The sequence below is a fragment of the Nicotiana tabacum genome, chromosome 5, assembly GCF_000715075.1.
Source record: "Nicotiana tabacum cultivar K326 chromosome 5, ASM71507v2, whole genome shotgun sequence".
NCBI classification, from domain to species: domain Eukaryota; kingdom Viridiplantae; phylum Streptophyta; class Magnoliopsida; order Solanales; family Solanaceae; genus Nicotiana; species Nicotiana tabacum.
In genome coordinates, this window is record NC_134084.1 from 124459052 (window position 1) to 124479539 (window position 20488).

Here is a 20488-nt window from a genome sequence, read left to right on the forward strand (position 1 = left end):
TGTAAAAAATTATAGAAATATGTTGAATGTGAAAACTAATTAATTAAAATAGATTCTCTAGTTTAAAGGAGGGGACTTGAGCGCAAATGTGTTGATTGCTTGACATTTAGATATGTATTCATGTTAATATATAATTTGTCTAAAAGAAAAATAAATAAATTACCCGACATAATATATATATATATATATATATATATATATATATATATATATATATATATATATATATATATTTACCATAGATAGCAGACTGTATAAGGGAGGCTACGAGAGAGGTGTTAGGGGTCTCAACGGGCGTCTTTGGCAGGCACAAAGGAGACTGGTGGTGGAATGAAGTGGTACAAGGTAAAGTGGAAGCGAAGAAGGAGGCGTACCGGATGTTAGTGGGGAGCATAGGTGAGGAGGAGAGGCGTGCGTGCATGGGGAGGTATAAGGTAGCTAGGAAGGAATTGAAACTGGCGGTCACGGAGGCTAAGACTGCGGCTTATGGTCGTATGCACGAGGAACTAGGGAAAAAAGGCGGGGAGAAGAAGTTATTTAGGCTTGCCAAGATGATGGAGAGGAAAGCTCGAGATTTAGACCAAGTGAGATGCATCAAGGATGACAATGGTAGAGTATTGATGGAAGATTCCCAGATTAAGAGGAGATGGCAGACTTACTTTCAAAAACTTCTTAGTGAAGTAGGGGATTGGGATATTGTGCTAGGTGAATTGGAGCATTCCGAGAGTCACAGTGACTTTGGGTACTGCAGGCGCATCAAGGTGGAGGAGGTCGTGAGAGCTATGAGTAAGATGAGTAGGGGCAGAGCGACCGGGCCCGACGAGATTCCAGTAGAATTTTGGAAGTGTGTGGGGAAAGCAGGTTTGGAGTGGTTGACTAGGTTATTGAATGTTATTTTTAAGGCGAAGAGGATGTCGGATGAGTTGAGGTGGAGTACGGTGGTCCCATTGTATAAGAACAAGGGTGATATCCAGAGTTGTAACAATTATAGGGGTATTAAATTACTGAGTCATACTATGAAAGTGTGGGAGAGGGTGGTTGAAGCGAGGTTGAGGATGACGGTGTCTGTTTCCGACAACCAGTTTGGGTTCATGCCGGTCGTTCTATTAAAGAAGCTATACACCTTGTTAGGAGGGTGGTTGAACAGTACAGAGATAGGAAGAAAGACCTGCACATGGTGTTTATTGACCTAGAGAAAGCGTATGACAAGGTTCCTAGAGAAATTCTCTGGAGAAGCTTGGAGGCAAAAGGCGTGTCGGTTCCCTACATTATGGTGATTAAGGATATGTATGATGGGGCAAAGACTCGGGTTATGACAGTAGGAGGCGACTCTGACGCTTTTCCGGTTGTTATGGGGTTACACCAAGGTTCAACGCTCAGCCCGTTCTTATTCCCTGGTGATCGACGTGTTAACACACCACATTCAAGGGAATGTGTCATGGTGCATGTTGTTAGCCGATGACATAGTTCTGATCGACGAGTCGCGAGCTGGTGTTAACGAGAGGCTGGAGGTTTGGAGACAGGCTCTTGAATCTAAGGGTTTCAAGCTTAGCAAGACGATGACGGAATACCTGGAGTGTAAGTTCAGCGCTGAGCAGAGGGAAGTGGGTGTAAATGTGACGCTTGAATCACATGTCATACCGAGTAGAGGCAGCTTCAAGTACCTTGGGTCGGTTATCCAAGGGGGAGGGGATATCGACGAGGATGTCACACATCGTATTGGGGTAGGATGGATGAAGTGGAGGTTAGCATCTGGAGTATTATGTGACAAGAGAGTGCCATTGATACTCAAAGGTAAGTTCTATAAAACGGTGGTTAGACCGGCCATGATGTATGGGGCGGAGTGTTGGCCGGTTAAGAACTCACATACTCAGAAGATAAAGGTAGCAGAAATGAGGATGTTGAGATGGATATGTGGGTCATACTAGGATGAATAAGATTAGGAATGATGATATTCGGGAGAAGGTGTGCGTGGCTCCCATTGATGACAAGATGCGGGAAGCGAGGCTCAGATGGTTCGGGCATGTTCAAAGGAGAAGCCCAGATGCTCCGGTAAGAAGGTGCGAACGGCTGGTTGTGGAGGGCACGAGAGAGGTAGAGGGCGACCTAAGAAGTATTGGGGGGAGGTGATTAGGCAGGATATGGCGCGACTTCAGATTTCCGAGGACATGGCACTTGATAGGGACATGTGGAGGTCGAGTATTAGGGTTGTAGGTTAGGAGATAGTTGAGTCTTGTCTTATGTCATAACTTTATGAGACTAGTGTGGTAGGGATACTATTTTACTTTTGCTTTGTATCTTTCTTCTTGATTTTATGTTGTTCCTGTTTTTCATATTATTTCATATTATTTCTGTGATGTTACTGATATTGTATCCTTTTGTCTTTTTGTCTTCTTGAGCCGAGGATCTTTCGGAAACAGCCTTTCTACTCCTTCGGGGTAGGGGTAAGGTCTGCGTACACATTACTCTCCCCAGATCCCACTAGTGAGATTTCACTGGATCGTTGTTGTTGTTACCATTTATAGCGATACCTTCAGGAAATTACCATTCGTAGCTATATTTGAAATTTATAACAAATCAATATATAGTATTGAAACAAGAGATCAATTATTTTGAAAGAAAGAGCAACAAACTCTCATAGCTCTTGGTTAGACCACCTGCATAGTAAGCGGATACAAGTTAGTATATCTTTTGTATACACCCCTAATCTTTTGTAAGTAAACTCTAAACTGTAGCGTTTTATGAAAATTTACTGTTAAATCTACCCAATTTTCTTAGCCCAATCACCAACTAGTATTTCCATTGGAAAAAGAAAAACAAGGGTACCCCTAGTTAGGGTGATTCTCAGGCAATTCGTGTGAAGGATTTTACAAATAAAGTTTTTGGTAGAATCTGCAGATATTTATCAAATGGCACTCTCCTACTTCCCAGAAACTAACAAAAAAGAAAGAGAAATTGCCAAATTCATGCTTCTTATTCTAGCACAACTACAATAACAAATACAGTACCAAAAAATTCCCCTTTTCTCGTGCACACTCTAGCCTACTAAAACTTCTCTCTCTCACTCACTGTAAATGCTGTGAGTATTTCTGCATTTGCTTCCAAGAATTTCTCACAACTCCCAGAGGAAACATAGGTGCCATTTACCTTTCTCTTTCTTTGTTCGATTTTTCAATTTCTTGCTCAAGTTATAGCTTTACATTTGTTTCAAAATCATGCTATAATTTCTGCAATTTTAAGGTTTTCAATTCCTCTAAAGATGCTTGCTTTTGTTATCAGGAAAAAATGCTAGTTATCTGCAAAGTTTACATCTTTCTCTTTTGCCTTTCCACTTTATGTTATCCTCATTTGCTACCATTTTAATGTGTGAGTCACTTTGGATTTAGTGTGAATATTGGACCCCTTTACAAATTTCCCCTGATTATATCTATTTGTTTTTTTTTTTTTTTTGTTTTAAAAAAATTGGCAGGTGCTGAAAGAAAATTTTAGACTCAAATTCAGATATAGTCAAGTGGGGTTGTCATATTTTTGGTGGAATTATCAGGTTAAGTTGATTTCTGGTTCTGGGATTTTTTGGGTATGGCTAGTTGTACATCAGCTATGTGTATGCCTCCTGATACTCGATTGCGAAATGGGTTATTAGCTGTTTTTGGGAAAAAATTTTGCCCTTTGAAAATGCAAGATGAGAAAAATGGATTCTTGGGTGTTAACCAAAAGGGTATTTCAAGTTGGCCACATTTCAAGTGTTCAGCTAATTCACATAGGTTCAACAATTATCAAAGTAAAGACTCATTTCTAAATCTGCATCCTGAAATTTCAATGCTTCGAGGTGAAGGAAACGATACTTTTACTACCTCTAAACAAGAAAGCTCTGGTGGAGGTGTCACGGAGAGCTCAATGGACTCGTCAAACTTGAAGAATTTCAATGAGGCTAAAATTAAGGTGGTTGGTGTAGGAGGTGGTGGATCAAATGCAGTTAATCGTATGATTGAGAGCTCTATGAATGGTGTGGAGTTTTGGATTGTGAACACTGATATTCAGGCAATCAGGATGTCACCTGCGTTTCCTGAGCATCGATTGCCTATAGGTCAAGAGCTCACGAGAGGACTCGGCGCCGGTGGTAATCCAGATATCGGAATGAATGCTGCCAAAGAAAGCAAGGAAGCTATTGAAGATGCAGTTCGTGGTGCAGATATGGTTTTTGTGACTGTAAGTGCAGCTTCTGCTTAGGAGAATAAGTTTATTGAGAAGGTGTTTAGCTTTATACTGACTTTACTTCTATGCTCTTTCCTATCTTTGTATGATGTTGTAATTCTCATTTGCTTCTAAACAACATTTTTTCCTTTGGTAATAGATACTGCTTTGGAGATACATTGTTTCCTTTCTGTCTCTCAGGAACATAATGAAACTCATAAAAGATATCTGTGATAGATTCAACTGAAATAGATTCTCTTAATCACATCTATCATCATGAATTAGTGATAGCATGCAGAATTCTCAATATGATCTTCAAATTAAGGGCAAGTTAATTAGAATTGATTTTCTTAACATATGACCCCTCGCACCTCAAGGCCTCTAGAAATGGTAAAAATGGCTGATAATAACCCTTTTGCCTGTCTTTAAGCGCAAAGTTCATTCTCCCTGTTACTAATTGCTGAAGTTGTGTTGCATTGTCCCACTTCATTCCTTTAGGCTTCTCTGATTTCACAACTTCAGAATCCTAATAGTTCCATAAAAATGTATTATATATTCTACCTAGTGAATCAAAGAGTATAAATTTCGAGGATGAACACTCGACGTTCAACAAATCATTAGTTTGAGTCTCAGTTCTGGAGACTAGGTTGGACGCCAGGCGTAAATGTAAATTAGTCAATTAGGTGAACTGGATGCTGGATAATAGGATGAGAAATGATCGGGCTTGAATAGATAATCCATGCAAAGGGAGGGAAATACTTTCAGAGAATTCTTGATATTTTACATTGCCTTGGTGATCAGTCAGGTGTTTCAGTCATTACCGAGAAAGCGAAGTCTTTATGTTTAGCTTAAATGCATAATAGGGCCATTTCTGCCCCTCTTTTAGTTTTAGTCCATTTATGATAACTTCAGCCTGACTATGCATGATGGATTATCTCAAAAGTTGTATGATATCTGGAAAATACTAAAATTTCGCCAAGCATTTGCTGGAAGGCCTAAGCGAAGGGAGAAGTTTTCCAGGGGTATAAGCAAAATGGTGAACTTCTCTTTGAGCGACTTAATATACATAGTAGTCTGTTCCCATATTCTATAAAGTTTGAATGGTGTCTGTAACTTAGTGGGAATTCTTACATTGAGCACATATTTACTCTACAGTACTTATCAAAAGGAACATTTTATTCTAGAATAGAATGTAATTTTCTGTTCTGGCTTAGATTTTTGGTCCTGAGACTTTTTAGAATGCCAAGCCTTAAACGGTATCCTCATGAAGCAATATATGTGTAAGATGATTGATGTCATCCATCACATTGTGTATTATCCAGAATCTGTATAAAAGTTAAATATGGAATGATCTGCATATTGCTATATTCAGAATTAACTCTCCATTATTTTTTTAGCCTTGCAGTAGTCACTAAGTTTTTTTTCTTCCCAAGTAGTCACTACTTGGGGTACAGTGCTTCCCTAGACCCTGCGTGAACGCGTGATGCTTTGTGCACCGGGCTGCCCTTTTTTTTAATGTTTGAGATCCAAAATGTTATGTGCAGGCTGGAATGGGTGGAGGAACAGGGACTGGTGGGGCCCCTATAATTGCTGGAATTGCCAAGTCTATGGGTATCTTAACTGTTGGTATTGTCACAACCCCCTTTTCTTTTGAGGGACGAAGAAGAGCAGTTCAAGCCCAAGAAGGAATTGCAGCTTTGAGAGAAAATGTTGATACTCTGATTGTCATTCCTAATGACAAGTTATTGACTGCTGTTTCCGCATCAACCCCAGTAACTGAAGCTTTTAACCTGGCTGATGATATTCTTCGGCAAGGAGTTCGTGGTATTTCTGATATAATTACGGTATGAATGCTGAGATATCCAACCTTTTTGTTTCCTTTCAGCTCTCTCCTCTTTGTTTGCCAAGAATTTGAAGTTAAGTGGCTTTTCTCACTCAATGGATTGTTCCGTTCATGTTTATTAGTTTTTTTTTTTGTAGTGCTGCTAATATTTCAGCTTTGAATTAAATAATGCTGTTTCGCATGTTTCCTCCTCCCGGAAACCTAATAAGTTTATTCTCCTGGAATAATTTAACTGTTTCTACAACATGTCTCTTTTTAACAACTGACCCTTAACTAGAGTCCAATTTCTTTCTTTTCTTTTGGGCTTTGGGGGGGAGGGGGGGTCTTGTCGTGGTCGCATAGGGAGTTCAGACTTAACTTCTCCAAGTATTCATGTTTTGTGCATTTGATTTCTTTCTCTTGACAAATATTCAACATTTTCACCTAAGGCAGGTCATCGTTTACTCAATTATATGCTAATGGTCATTGCCTTTTCACCTAGAGTAGGTCATCATTACTCAGTTATATCCTAACAATCCATATCTGATACCAGTGGATGCATCTTAACTTGTTCTAATGTGGTGAAATCAAGTAGGAAGTAGCTGATAGTACTGTAGTGCTTAGGTTGCTGTGAAATACTTGACATTTACATCCAATTTTGGTATACATGCTTCATTAATGTGAGATGAATCTAGCATTATTTGCCGCCTGCCCCTAAAAGAGAGGGAGAGATAGGGAAGAGAGGGTGACGAACTTTCATGCCCAGTCCATGTTAATTGACAGAACTGGTTCTGGCCAGACCTGGAAAAATGTGGTGAACCCTAGTAAATTCATATTCCTGGACTGGCCCACTGATGTTGGTGTTGCTTTCTCTCTGTTTTCCTTTTTTTCATATAAGGGAGTGGATAGGACATTCCCTGCCTCTATCACAATGTTTTTATCTTCAGTAATCCTATAAACTGCTTTCTTATCCTTCATTCTCCAGAATTACACATCCATTAGCTGTTCACAAATCTTTATCCATAATAGTGTCAATTTCCCTACTAATTTTATCCCGGTCTTGGTTTTGACAAATTTGGAGAGACTGTGGAGCGTCTTTGATGTTTTCTGAAGAAATTATGTTGCCACATCCTCCATTCAGTTTATTATCAACAGTGTAATTTTCTATGCTTATGTATCAATACCAGCTTCGGTATCATATCATATGATCTTTGTATGGGTTTGTAGAGCTATCAGTTCACAAATTTGCATTTGACTTGCACACGGATGATATATCTGTTTCCAAATGTGCATTCATCTTCTTTTTATGCATCTGAATCCCGACAGTGTAATATGTAGCTTTGATGTCAGTTTTTCATATTTCCATCTATTCTTTGCTTATGGATGAACTGACTTCACTTTCAAACTAGCACTCTTGTTAAGTGGGTCAATGAGTTGGTCTGTATTATTTATTCACAGTATATCTACATGAATTCAGATTCCTGGACTGGTAAATGTGGATTTCGCTGATGTGCGTGCTATTATGGCAAACGCTGGTTCCTCATTGATGGGAATAGGAACTGCTACCGGTAAGTTCAGGGAGCTATCGCCTTTTGTTGGTTACTATTTAATTCATAATTTTATGTAGATGTGAGGTGACTAAGAATGTGATGATGTGGGCTTATGAGACACATACAGAGCTTATACCTCTGACAATATTATTTGTACTCCTAAAGTCAAAAGAGATTAAACAAACAAAAGTCGACATGTTGTGGATGTTCTAAATCTAATCACTCATCTCAGAGTTCCTGATAGCATCATTTTAACCAAGATAATAAAAAGGGATTTCCAGTACAAACCTGACTTACCAGATTGCAGAGCACTCCTACTGAAGCTTATGCTTGCCTATTACAGTTTAAATTGAATGACACAACCATCTGTTGCTCCATAAGAACTGTATCATAAGATCATTTGAGCTCTCATTCGCTCTTTCCCTTTAGGAAAAACATATCCACTCTCGTTATTTCCTTTCAGTATTTGGACTAGTGGAGCCCCCATAAATGAATTGCACTTCCAATTCTGGACCACCGAAATTTGGACGGTGGAGCCTCCTTATTTCCTTTCAATACGTTCCTTGTTTTGGCCAAGATCTGAAAGTATTTCATATCCAAACCTAAAACTAACTTTTTATGAGTTCTAGAAGGTTACACGGAATAATACGTCGATCAGGATACCAGATATATGTATGGCCACATATGGTCTTTCTCACCTCTCAAGTAGTTGGTCTGAATACGGAGCCTGTTCCCGGGGAAATTGTTTCTGTTGAGATTGTATAAAAGAGATGTCACATCACTGGGTTGATATTGCAGGGAAGACCAGAGCCAGAGATGCCGCGTTGAATGCCGTTCAATCTCCTTTGTTGGACATCGGCATAGAGAGAGCTACTGGAATTGTGTGGAATATAACAGGTGGTAGCGATCTAACATTATTTGAGGTACCCACCCTGCTTTCCTCACTCTCTCGCTGTCTCTCTCCCAACCCCAAACTTATTCGCAGAATGCAGACAATATAGTCACTAACAGGTTGTTACTGGTGTGGTAAAGAAAATTCTCTATGTTGAACATATCATGTATAAATAGTTGTACGAGTCTTTTTCGTTAATTTCCCGGAGTGATTGTTTCCAAGGAATGGGAAAAATAAAGAGAAGCTTTATCTAATGATGCATAAGCTTGTTTCTCTAGAAAATCAAATGGCCTATCATCTGGTCTACCAGTCTGCCTATTTGTTACTTCTCTTCAGCAGAGATGACTGCTTATCTATCTAACTTTCATATAGCCACATTGTCATCATTGCATCCCTATCTTATGGTATAGTGATGATCAGATGGATCAGTTTTTCACAATTATGGAATCAAAGCATTCCCATTTCAGGCGCACTATTACTGTTTTTGAACCTAGGTTGCAGAAATTTATTTATGTATTGAGATTAAATTTCAATTGGATGCATTCAAAATATTTTATTTTTGTAAATATACTGTCAATGATGTTAATTCATGAATTATCCAACTTTTGAAGTCTTTTCATACACTTGTATGTACTTGTGGAACTTCACTAGGTAAATGCTGCAGCTGAAGTTATATATGACCTTGTTGATCCAAGTGCCAACCTCATTTTTGGAGCTGTGATAGACCCATCATTAAATGGACAGGTACATTAAATTCTCCTATCACTACGATAATATTGCTTTTATTTAGATGATAAAAAGGGCAGCCCGGTGCACTAAGCTCCCGCTATGCACGAGGTCCGGGGAAGGACCGGATCACAAGGATCTATTGTACGCAGCCTTACCCTGCATTTCTGCAAGAGGCTGGTTCCACGGCTCGAACCCGTAACTGCCTGGTCACATGGCAGCAACTTTATTTAGATGATACTATGCTAAAATAACTAGCAACGATCTCTATGTTAAAAAATTATAATGGACCTGGTTTTGAATCTCAGAAGCTTTTCATACTTGAAACAGCATAAAAGTAGTTCCAACTATAAAGCCTGAACTGTGACGGATAGTAACAGTTGAATTCCTTTACTAGGAGAAAGCATTAGCAGTCGATTTCACTTGCATAACAAATCTGATTCTGAATTTACTTTTGAGATTATTCTTTGGAATAATGAAAAGACATTACTTGCAGTTTTCAAAGAAAAAAGGAAATTATGTAAAAAGAAATTGGTCAGACAGTAGAACAACTTGAAAAATTTGTCATGCAAAGTTAGTAGTTCCATGAAGCAGCTTATCTGGTCAGAAGTCAAACATTGACGAAGTATAGGAAAGGATTTCTTTCTAATTGGTAAATCAAGTGTTTAAATTGGGGAGCAAAAACAAAATTGTCTTTATTTTTTCACACCAAATACTCATCTATGTTAGTTTAAGGCAAACACAAATAGATTCTAGCAATGTTACAGCATCCATGAGGATGGTATCACTTGTCAGTTTTCATAATCTTTCTACTTGCTTGTTTCAAGCTCTCTTTCCCTGAACCTGTGACCAATATTCATCTTGAATCATGGTCACTCGCATCCTTATTCTCATGATGCAGGTCAGTATAACCCTAATTGCCACCGGTTTTAAGCGCCAAGAAGAAAGTGATGGAAGGCCCGTCCAGGTATTCCTCTCTTTCACCTTCTCTTTGCATGTGTCTGCTCATGAAAATCCTGTGTATTGATGGGCATCTTGTATAATTTGTTCATTATGATGTTACAGGGAAACCAGCTAGCACAGGGAGATGCTACACTTGGGATTAACCGACGACCTTCATCCTTCTTGGAAGGTGGTTCAGTTGAGATCCCTGAGTTCCTCCGGAAGAAAGGGGGCTCTCGCTATCCAAGAGTTTAAGTCAGTCCTTGCTTTTCTTCTATACATATTAGTCTTTCACTGTTCATATAACTGTCCTTTGTTCCCTCTCTATCTTTTAAAGTGATAATGTCTTCTATGCAGGATGTTAGGTATGTTCCAAATAGTAACTCTGTCTCCGGGAAAGTTATATCCAATGCCCTTTCTTAGTACATGGATACTTGTTTTGTTTTTCACTAGTCATGCCCGTATATATCACTTCTTTGGCTTTCATTGGAATAAGCTGGAGCTTTTTACATCTCGATATGCAAGCAGGATCTGTCGGCAACCTTGTCATACATGAACTGTACTGTTACATCTTTGATGTGTAGGTGGAACTCAGACATACATATGTTTGCATGCGTGCGCGTGTGATTTAGGATCAGTTTTGCGGTCAGGAGAGTATGTCCAATGCGTCCTATCTCTATTCTGTGCCACCAATGGTATGTGCAGATATTATATTTAGTGTGAAGTTGGAGGACTATTTTCTTCATGACAACAATGAAGATATCTAAAACGGAGTGCCTAATCTAAGCCATTTTCTTTTTGAGTGGAGGCAGATTGACTATTCCACTGCTAGGGAGAATGGCAATGTTGAAATATTAGAAACCAATATTTGTGAAAAGATGAGTTATAGAAGGAACAATGTTTCTAGTGCAAGATATTAATTAAGAGGTTCTTAAAGCTTTAGTTTTGCTATTTGGGTCAAGACTGCCAAAAGTAGGATATATTGCTACACCATGAAATGTTCTTGCTATCTTATCCACCATTGCTCTAAATTAGTACTTATTCCTTCTAAAAAAAATGGACGGTCAGACTAAGAAAAATTAGAAATTGGAAGTATTTTAACATATTGTAACGGATTTTATTTTTCAGATTACTAATCCCATACTGTATAAAAAATAACGTGAAAATATTATGGGCTAGCTAGTTTTCAGACTGGTAATTAAAAAATAGCCGGCGTTTGCCACTATTTTGCTGAAACACGAAACGTTCCAGTATAATATGCTGGATTATGGAGCTCCTGCGTATAAACTTTCAGCATATTATGTTGGGATCTCGTATGCAAGAAACTCAAACTCCCGCATATTATAATAGAATTTTTTCGGATTTTTAAGGGTGTTTTTGTTCAGATTCTATCTTTACATGAAAAAATGGCTAAAATTTCAATTACTTTTAAAACTCTGATTTTTTTTAATTACCAATTGTAAATCCAGCTATTTCTGGTTACTTTCCTGACAATAACCTATAGTTATCTTAATTATTAAACATTAAGTTAAATTCAATATATAGCACTACATATTTAGTTCTCCTCAAGTCAACTGTATGGATTTCATAGTGACATATTCTGTGATTATCAAAATTTGTGATCTCCAGAGTTTGAAACTCCCACCGTGCACAAATTTAATTATTCAGTATCACAAACGTCTTATGCTTTCGAACAACATTACTCCACGGTAGTGTTTTATAAGCACCAAAATTAAAATACTTGCTAGCTTGATACCATATTTTTTTAGAGATGAAGATGCAATAAAAAAAATATAACAAGTTTTTGCCATCATTTTTCTAATGATATTAGTAAAAGTGGACTATTTTGCAAAAAAGTTATTAAAATTGAGGGGTGTGTTTATTATTTAAAATAATTTAAAGAACTTATTTGTAACATTCAAAAAAAAACAGTGGGAATAAATTTAAGTAGCATATTTGTCGCTTATGCCCCTAGTTTTCACTCTCCAGTCTCTTCTACTCATCTGCAATCCGAAGATTCTACAGAAACGAGTATATAGTGGAGAAACAGAGAGTTGCGTTCAAAGAGAGAATCAGAAATCAGAATGGAAACAGCAGCTCGAAAGAGGGGAAGAGGGCCTCTGGAAAGCGTTTACAGAGTCATTATGCGTCGCAATTCTGTCTATGTAACCTTTATCATCGTTGGCGCTTTCCTGGGCGAACGGGTAATCCAACTTATTATCAAGTTTCACAACTCATATCGAATCATTTTAGCGCTTTTTTGTTCTTATGATGGACTGATGTTTAATTAATTGTGTGAAATTCCTCATTTAGAAGATCAATTTTTTTTTTAAAAAACAGAGGAAATGATGGAATTAGAAGAAAGATATGGTATTTTTGAGTGAAGGAAACTTTATATTTCATGCAAAATAGTACTCGTTGTATCTTTTCGTGTGCGACCAAAGAAGTGTTCTTTAAAAACTGGTACAGTTAAATTTCGTTAAAGATGAGAAAACTGCTTTTATATAGCTAAATGTCACGGGCGACCTTTTTCGAACGTCAGCGGCACGCAAATAGCCCAAATAGCCCGTGCGGCGCCTGTAGTCACCCCTCACTACAAGCCAGCCTTTCATCTTTCCCAGGTTTTCTAGCACGATCCTGTGCCTGTGGTGAAGCTTGCCTAGGAGGCTTACTTCAACTGTGCCGCCCGTTTGATGTCTAGGCTCATGGCCTTGACTAGCTGTGGCGCTTTTCATCTGCTGGATCTCATCCATGCGCACACCCGGAGTTGGCTAAGGACATGTCCGTTCCTCGCCTAGCACTAAGCATCACTCTCGCGTGCACAGTCCAATCCTCAAGCTTGACACTCGCCTCGTGCATCCGCACCCAGCTTGTGCTTCGCTCGAGTAGGGCAACCTTTAGTCCTTTGCCTCTATCATGTGTGTCTTTCATAGCATGCCCATGGTTGCCTTATGGCATTGCCAAACATATCCCTCGCGACATGCTTCCATCCTGCATAGTGCAGTGTCGCCCCACAACTGCACGTCTAGGACAATGGACCTTTGCTCGCATAGCTAAACCCAAGACATGCTCACAAGTTGACACATGAGGCCCCTATGATAGGTGCTCCAAGTATCCAATCGGCACGGAGGTCTTTATCCACCATTTCGGTAGCCCATAGGGCATAATCATCCCACACGTCAAGCCTCCGGCACCCGTTGTGTGCCCAATGCTAGCCCTGAGGCGTCGCGCCGTCCATGGAGTTCCCAAGCACGTATGGATACCTAAGACACTCCTTTGAGATGTCCAGACAGGTCCTTGAGGTTCTCACTCAGGGTGGCTCACTTGGTGCGGCTTGGTGGCAGCATGCACGGGGAAGGCTGGTGAGCTTCAACACCTCTGCCCCCTTATATATGCTTAAGATAAAAAAGCCCAATATTCCCTAGTACACATGTTTTTTGGCCAGAGAATCAAAATAGACCTTTCTCACTCATTCGAACTCCGAATAAGGCGCCGTCTATTCCTAAAGCTTTGTCTTGACTTCCTTCACAGTTCCATGAAGTTTCACCCCATTCCCATACTCGTGGAAATAGTTTTAGCATTTGGACACTTCAGCAAATTACGACAATGCCACTTCTCCTTGGCTAAGTCAAGCCCATAGGCAAACGGACTCCCAATGACGCCAAAGTTGGTCAGTATATATAAGAACATACTAGGAACATGTCCTACAACCGAAATCCCTAGATTCCCCTCATAGCTCGAATACGTACGGTCGTGACACTCAGGCTCGTACGCGGCCGTCGCCCGCAGGCTAGACCCTTGGTCTCATCCCAAGTCCTTGCTAAACTCTCTTGGCACTCTTAGGACATGCAACACAACATATCTAGATTGTTGTTGCCTCATGTATATCCCCTCTGCCTAATGCTCCTTCACAAACGCATCGCCAGCTCGTCTTGCCGCCCTGTGGCGCACAATACCCTGGATGCCAAGAACCCCCAAAATGCGGGGCGTAACATAAGCTCGTAAAAGGGCATCCCAGTGCATGAAGCATCTCAGTGTCTGGGAAGGGCTGCACCCTAAGGGGTGTGACGTAGGCAATCTACCCGGATGCAAGTATCAGTGGCTGATTCCAAATGCAAGACGATTAAATATCTTTCTTTTTATAATAGTGGTGTGGGGCCAGCTTACACACACCTCGATTATTTCATCGGGTACCTACTACCACCTGCCAACACAATTACCAGGTAATTCTGCCAACCAAGGCTTAGGCAAATGTGAAGAAATCACTTAGTGTTTTATTGCCTCCTCTAGGATTGCTTGAGACCTCATGGTTTTTCTCCCACTTTATTGAACAATATATCTCGATCGATCTGCATTTTCAATTTGCAAACTCTGGTTGATATTCTGTATGATTGAAATAAGCATAGGAAAGACGAGAAGTTATCAAATTTTATGTCCTCTTCATATTCTTGTTGCTTCGTCACAGGCTGTTGATTATGCTGTTCATAAGCTTTGGGAAAAGAATAATATTGGGGTGAGTTTTCCTGAAATTCATAATGTTAGCGTTTGATTTTCTCCTTTAAATCCTGGTTTACATGTATATTTGCAGCTCTGAGAGTTGGAAAGTTTGTGGATAACTCAGATTATACATGAGAATTCTTCCAAACACAAAATCAAGAATTCTTTGAAAACTGATTTTTACCGTAGAAGGCTCTGTTTTGCATGAAATAAACTTTTTAACAAAGAAATTATTTCCTCAATCATTTTCTCTGGTTGGACATAAGAGCTGGTCGGATGTGATAGTAAAAATGGCGGGAATAGGGGACACGAGGTGATGCTTGAAATTAGTCGACTGTTGTAAATAGCAAAATAATACTCCTCCTTTCCATTCTTCTTATCTATCGTTTAAGTGTGCATTTGATTGCATTAATCAGAAGTGGTATTTGACTAAATTATGCTTATCTCTTCCTTAAATGAGTAATTGATCGCATACCTTCTTGGAGTAGTAAGGTAGAATTGGAAAAAGAGAAATTAATGTCTTCTTAGTTTTCTAAATTGACATATATTTTGAACTAAATATTTTGGGCTAAAGTGACAGATAAAAAGGACATGATGGGATAGCCCCTTGTGGTCCAGCCCTTCCCCGGACCCCGCGTATAGCGGGAACTTAGTGCATCGGGCTGCCCTTTTTTTTAATTATGAGTAAATGGAGCTGTGACTGAAGCACTGAACTCAATGTGGAACAAGCATTGCTTTCCCGAATAAAGAAATTTGAAAATTACGAGTTCATGCACAGGCACATATATATTGTAGAATGTGAAGCATGCATTTGGCGCTCTTTCAACATTATGACTTTGGACTTCAAAGGATAGTTGTTTTATGCATTTTTGGTTTTATAAATAAGTGATTAAATTGTCTTCTGGCTGAACAGTTCTTTTAGCTTTTACATAGTGTAAGAATATTTGCTGTACTGAATCTAACTATGACTCAGAATCTGATCACGGTGCTTCTATTTATGCAGAAACGGTATGAAGACATCCCAGTTTTGGGGCAAAGGCAACCTGAAGAATGAATTCCTCTTTCATGACGACTACTTCATAGGTTTGGAATTTTGTCCAAAGTACTAGTAGCTATACAATCCTGGATAGCGAAGCTCTGTTTAAGTGATTGAGTTGAAGCTTTGCGCATCTCAACTACTCCTGCTTCTTGTTTCCTTCTAAAATAGGACTTCTTATGTTTTGTTTTGTAGAATGTTTACTATTTCGATCCAAGAAGGGACACCTTGTTTCCTTTTGTTTGATGTGATAGTTATAAATACTTGAACATCTTGTTATTGTAACATTGTCATCTTTGTTTGCCCCACTCATAGAAGTTTTATGGGATATGATGTTTGGCTGGGACATTTTCAGGAAGCTTCTCTTCAATTTGCATCTAGGGTGTTAAAGGCTAGGTGTTAGCCCTCCGCCACTTTGAGCTTGACTTGACAACGAGAGTGTTGTCATGGGGCAGCAAGAGTGTTGCCAAGCTAAGGTGCACGAGTAGCACCAAGGCAAAAAAGGGAAACGGGCAAGTGATTGCTAATGCTTTGACGGAGGAAAGGCAGCTTGGCAAGGACTTGACAAAGAGATGCGGGCTGAGGGTGACACTTGATCATGGCAAAGACATCAAGGAATGAGGCAGTAATGCCAAGGCAAGGCAAAAATGAAGTGGCAAAAGCAGGCTAAGTGCAACACAAGGCAGCGCGCAAGGTAGACTTGTCATGACATTGGGGCGCGACAAAAAGGCCATGTGCGTGAGCAATGGCATGGGCAAAATGTGGCTACAATGCATCTGAGTACAAGGCATTGGCGTCTGATTCAAGCCAAGGCACGCACATGGGCAGCAAGCTTCAGATTGACCAAGTCAAGGGCGGTTACACGGCACATGTTGTGCACATGGGCAGCAGTTGGCTTTTGCTAAAAAGCTGGCAGAAGTGTTAGCACGTTTTTGGGCCATGTTTCCATTTATTAGCATGATCTTACATGATCCTAGTAGTTGGGGGATGTTAACTTCACTAGGCTAAAATAGTGGGTTATGTGGGACAAGTGTCTAAGCCTAAGTGCGACAAGTGTAGGCAAAGGGGTTGTCTCATGTGTTATAAATGGGCAGCACCTTTATGCTTGTGAGCAGAAGAGAAAAACGTGTATGAGTGGACCTTTGTAGATTTAGGAAAGAGTCCTAAGTAAGTTTTCAAGGAAAACGCCTAAGGTCAAGAGTGATCTTTTCGTACACGGCTGCACTTAGAGTTTGAGTTTCTTTGTATGCTCGAGTTAAATATAAAGTTGGGAAAAGAGTTTCCTATAATTGTGCCTTGTGTTCTTGTTAATTTTTTATTGTCTTTACTAAATTTCGTTGCCTAAATCGTTCCTACACTTACTACGTTGAAAGCTGCGTAAAAATATTCTAAGTTCAAAGTTGTTGTAATTTTGGCTAAGTGTTGTGAGAAGGCTGAAGTCAAGTGCGGGACTTGGCTGTCGCGCAAGCTGGTTTCGGCGGACAAAAATCACGTCCGTGACAACTGGTGTCAGAGCGGAGCAGGTTCGTGACGGAGACACGATGGGCAGTGGTAGATTTCGTGGTTTTGTTTGAGAACATGGTCGGTGGTAACAACGAACTGCGGGAAAGGCTTGCGAAACTGGAGGCATTGATTGGGGATGTTCCTGAAGGTGAGGAATTTTAGACTCTTGTGACAAGGCTTGCCTACCTTGAGGTAGAATTGGCAAGGTTAAGTCAAGAGAATGCATATCTGAACAGCGAGATAGTGGTGCTGCGATGTGCTGTGGGCGAGGATGCTCCTCAACGTGGTGCTGATCGTCTCAAGGTAAAAATTCCTGAACCTAAGGCATTTGGTGGTGCAAGGAGTGCACGCGAATTGGAGAATTTTCTTTGGGATATGGAGCAACACTTTCATGTTATTCGTGTGCAAGACGAGAAGGAGAAAGTAACCTTGACTATCATGTATTTGAGTGAAGATGCTAAGTTATGGTGGCGCACTCATGTGGATGTAGACGAAAGTTTGGGCAGACCAAAGATTGAGTGGTGAGAGCGGCTTAAAAAGGAATTGAAGGATCAGTTCCTTTAGCAATACTTCTTGGATTACTAGGGACAAACTGAAAAAGCCGAGGCAAACCGGATCAGTTAGAGCATATGTCAAAGAATTTACTTCTTTGATGTTGAGCATAAGCAATATGTCGGAAGAAGACAAATTGAACAACTTCATGAACGGGCTGCAATAGTGGGCACAATTGGAGTTGCGTAGGCAGAATATTTAAAACCTCGCAAGTGTTGTGGCTACAACTGATGCATTGGGTGATTTTCACTTGGGTGAAGAGACTTCTGCTTCAAAGTCTAACGATGGAAAGAAAGACAAGGCAAACGAGTGGAAGAAGTGTGAAAATAACAATGCTAATGAAGGCAAGAGGCTGGAACTTCAAAGAGCAAGGAGAAGGGCAGCAAATTCAGTGGCTATTTCATTTGTGATGGGCCATACCGAGCAAGGGACTGCCCGAAGAAGGCAGTGTTAAATGTTATGACTGCCGCAGACAATAGGGCTGCATTAGAGGCAATGGCCAGCGACAAACAAGTGGCTGGAATGAATGCAATTGTGGCTGAAGAGAAGGGAGGCCAAGGGGCGTTGCTTGTCAACCCCTTATGACTCATAAATTGAGCTAATCTCGACGAGGACATCGAGTTTCAAAGGGTGCAGGTGGTTTGTTAGCCCTCCGCCACTTTGAGCTTAACTTGATAATGAGAGTGTTGTCATGGGGCAGCAAGAGTGTTGCCAAGCTAAGGTGCACGAGTAGCACCAATGCAAAAAGGAAACGGGCAAGTGATAGCTAAGGCTTTGACGGAGGCAAGGCAGCTTGGCAAGGACTTGACAAAGAGATGCTGGCTGAGGGTGACACTTGATCATGGCAAAGGCATCAAGGCATGAGGCAGTGATGCCAAGGCAATGCAAAAGCGACGTGGCAAAAGCAGGCTAAGTGCAACGGAAGGCAATGCGCGAGACAGACTTGTCATAGCATTGGGGCGCGGCAAAAGGGCCATGTGCGTGAGCAATGGCATGGGCAAAATGCGGCTACAATGCACCTGAATACAAGGCATTGGCGCCTGATTCAAGCCAAGGCACGCACATGGGCAGCAAGCTTCAGATTGACCAAGTCAAGGGCGGTTACACGGCATATGCTGTGCACATGGGCAGCAGTTGGCTTTTGCTAAAACGCTGGCAGAAGTGTTAGCACGTTTTTGGGCCATGTTTCCATTATTATTAGCATGATCTTACATGATCCTAGTAATTGGGGGATGTCAACTACACTAGGCTAAAATAGTGGGCTGTGTGGGACAATTGTCTAAGCCTAAGTGCGACAAGTGTAAGGCAAAGGGGCTGCCTCATGTGTTATAAATGGCAACACCCTTATACTTGTGGGCAGAAGAGAAAAACGTGTATAAGTGCACATTTGAGAGTTAGGAAAGAGTCCTAAGTCTGTTTTCAAGAGTGAAAACGCCTAAGGTCAAGAGTGATCTTTTTGTACACGGCTGTACTTAGGTTTGAGTTTCTTTGTATGCTCGAGTTAAATACAAAGTTGTGAAAAGAGTTTCTTGTAATTATGCCTTGTGTTCTTGTTAATTTTCTATTGCCTTTACTAAATTTCGTTGCCTAAATCGTTCCTAAACTTACTACGTTGAAAGCTGCCTAAAAATATTCTAAGTCCAAAGTAGCTGTAATTTTGGCTAAGTGTTGTGAGAAGGCTGAAGTCAAGTGCGGGACTTGGCTGCGGCGCAGGCTGGTTTCGGCGGACAGAAATCACGCCCGTGACACTAGGCATCCCTACTGTTTTTAGGTTAGTCTGGGAACTACTCTTAGGTTTTTCCTAATTTTTGGTAAGATGGATAGGTGCTCGGTTCTCAAGCTCAACTTAGATATAGCTTTCAGTTTCAGCAGTTTAGAGAATTTTGCTCTGAGATTAGGATTGCTACCTATGAGAGTTAATCCATAGAAACAGAAACATACTGTAGCAGCAATGAGGCGCTATTAGCATAAGTCTATGATGGTCATTCATATCAGGTTTCTTAGCCTTTGTGGTTCTCCTATAGTTCTCTCAGGCATACAGCAGTATTGTTATTCTTAGCAACAAAGCCTTGCGATTATTACTTGTGTTAAGCTTAAAGCCGCGAACCTCTTTAATATTAACTCGGTTAAAAAGTCTGAAATCCATATCCCGCAGTAGTAGAAGAGAGGAAGGGATATTAGTCGTGTTAGTTGAAAACTTTAACTTCATATTCTGTTTTCTGATTGGAAGCATCTTGTTTGAATGAAGTTTCAGTTAGTGTATATGATTAGATGCTTTTTGTAGAGTAATATTGTATTTTCCTTGTATAGGAATACATTAATGGCTTAACAGAAAGTTAAATAAACGGAAGCACTGATGCTAAATGTTAAAGTTTTACTCATTAAATTCTTTTAGCCATATAGCAAAGGAAACTGTATATGGCTAATTGGATAAATGAAATGGATGATGAATTCAGATTAAGTTTAGTAATCATAAAGCAAAGGTGCAAATTGATCATGCTGTGCAAACTTGATTTTGTTGGCATACCTGTTAAGCACAGTTATGCATACATAAACAGCAAAATGAAACTTATCTTGGAGGTGAGCATGAGATTAAATGAAAGTTGATGCTGATAAAATGTTAATGGATAAATCTGAGGGAAAATAATGAATTTATCCCTTATTTATTGGGTTATTTGAGTTTTAATCCTTGTGTTATTGACTTTAAGCTCATTTAAGCTTTAGTTAAATTAAATGTGCAATTATATAAAGCACTTGAATCTCTCGTTAAGAGA

The 20488-nt window shown here is 40.0% G+C and overlaps 1 protein-coding gene across 1 annotated transcript; it reads left to right on the plus strand.

Moving 5' to 3' along the window:
- Positions 1-2801: 2801 nt before the first annotated feature.
- LOC107828870 (cell division protein FtsZ homolog 2-1, chloroplastic-like) lies at positions 2802-11075 on the plus strand. The gene is made up of 9 exons (XM_016656262.2): positions 2802-3136; positions 3470-4209; positions 5739-6038; positions 7494-7584; positions 8365-8489; positions 9110-9202; positions 10086-10151; positions 10250-10381; positions 10484-11075. Exons 2-8 carry the CDS (start codon positions 3580-3582, stop codon positions 10379-10381), a joined length of 1437 nt encoding a protein of 478 aa, XP_016511748.1. The 5' UTR covers positions 2802-3136; positions 3470-3579; the 3' UTR covers positions 10484-11075.
- Positions 11076-20488: the final 9413 nt, after the last annotated feature.

What these genes read in the sequence shown, in the direction of transcription:
- LOC107828870 (XM_016656262.2), top strand. Translation starts at nt 3,580, where the DNA reads ATGGCTAGTTGTACATCAGCTATGTGTATGCCTCCTGATACTCGATTG. An exon ending in ACCCATCATTAAATGGACAG is followed by an intron (nt 9,203 to 10,085) that starts GTACATTAAATT and finishes CTCATGATGCAG; the next exon opens with GTCAGTATAACCCTAATTGC. An exon ending in GTGATGGAAGGCCCGTCCAG is followed by an intron (nt 10,152 to 10,249) that starts GTATTCCTCTCT and finishes ATGATGTTACAG; the next exon opens with GGAAACCAGCTAGCACAGGG.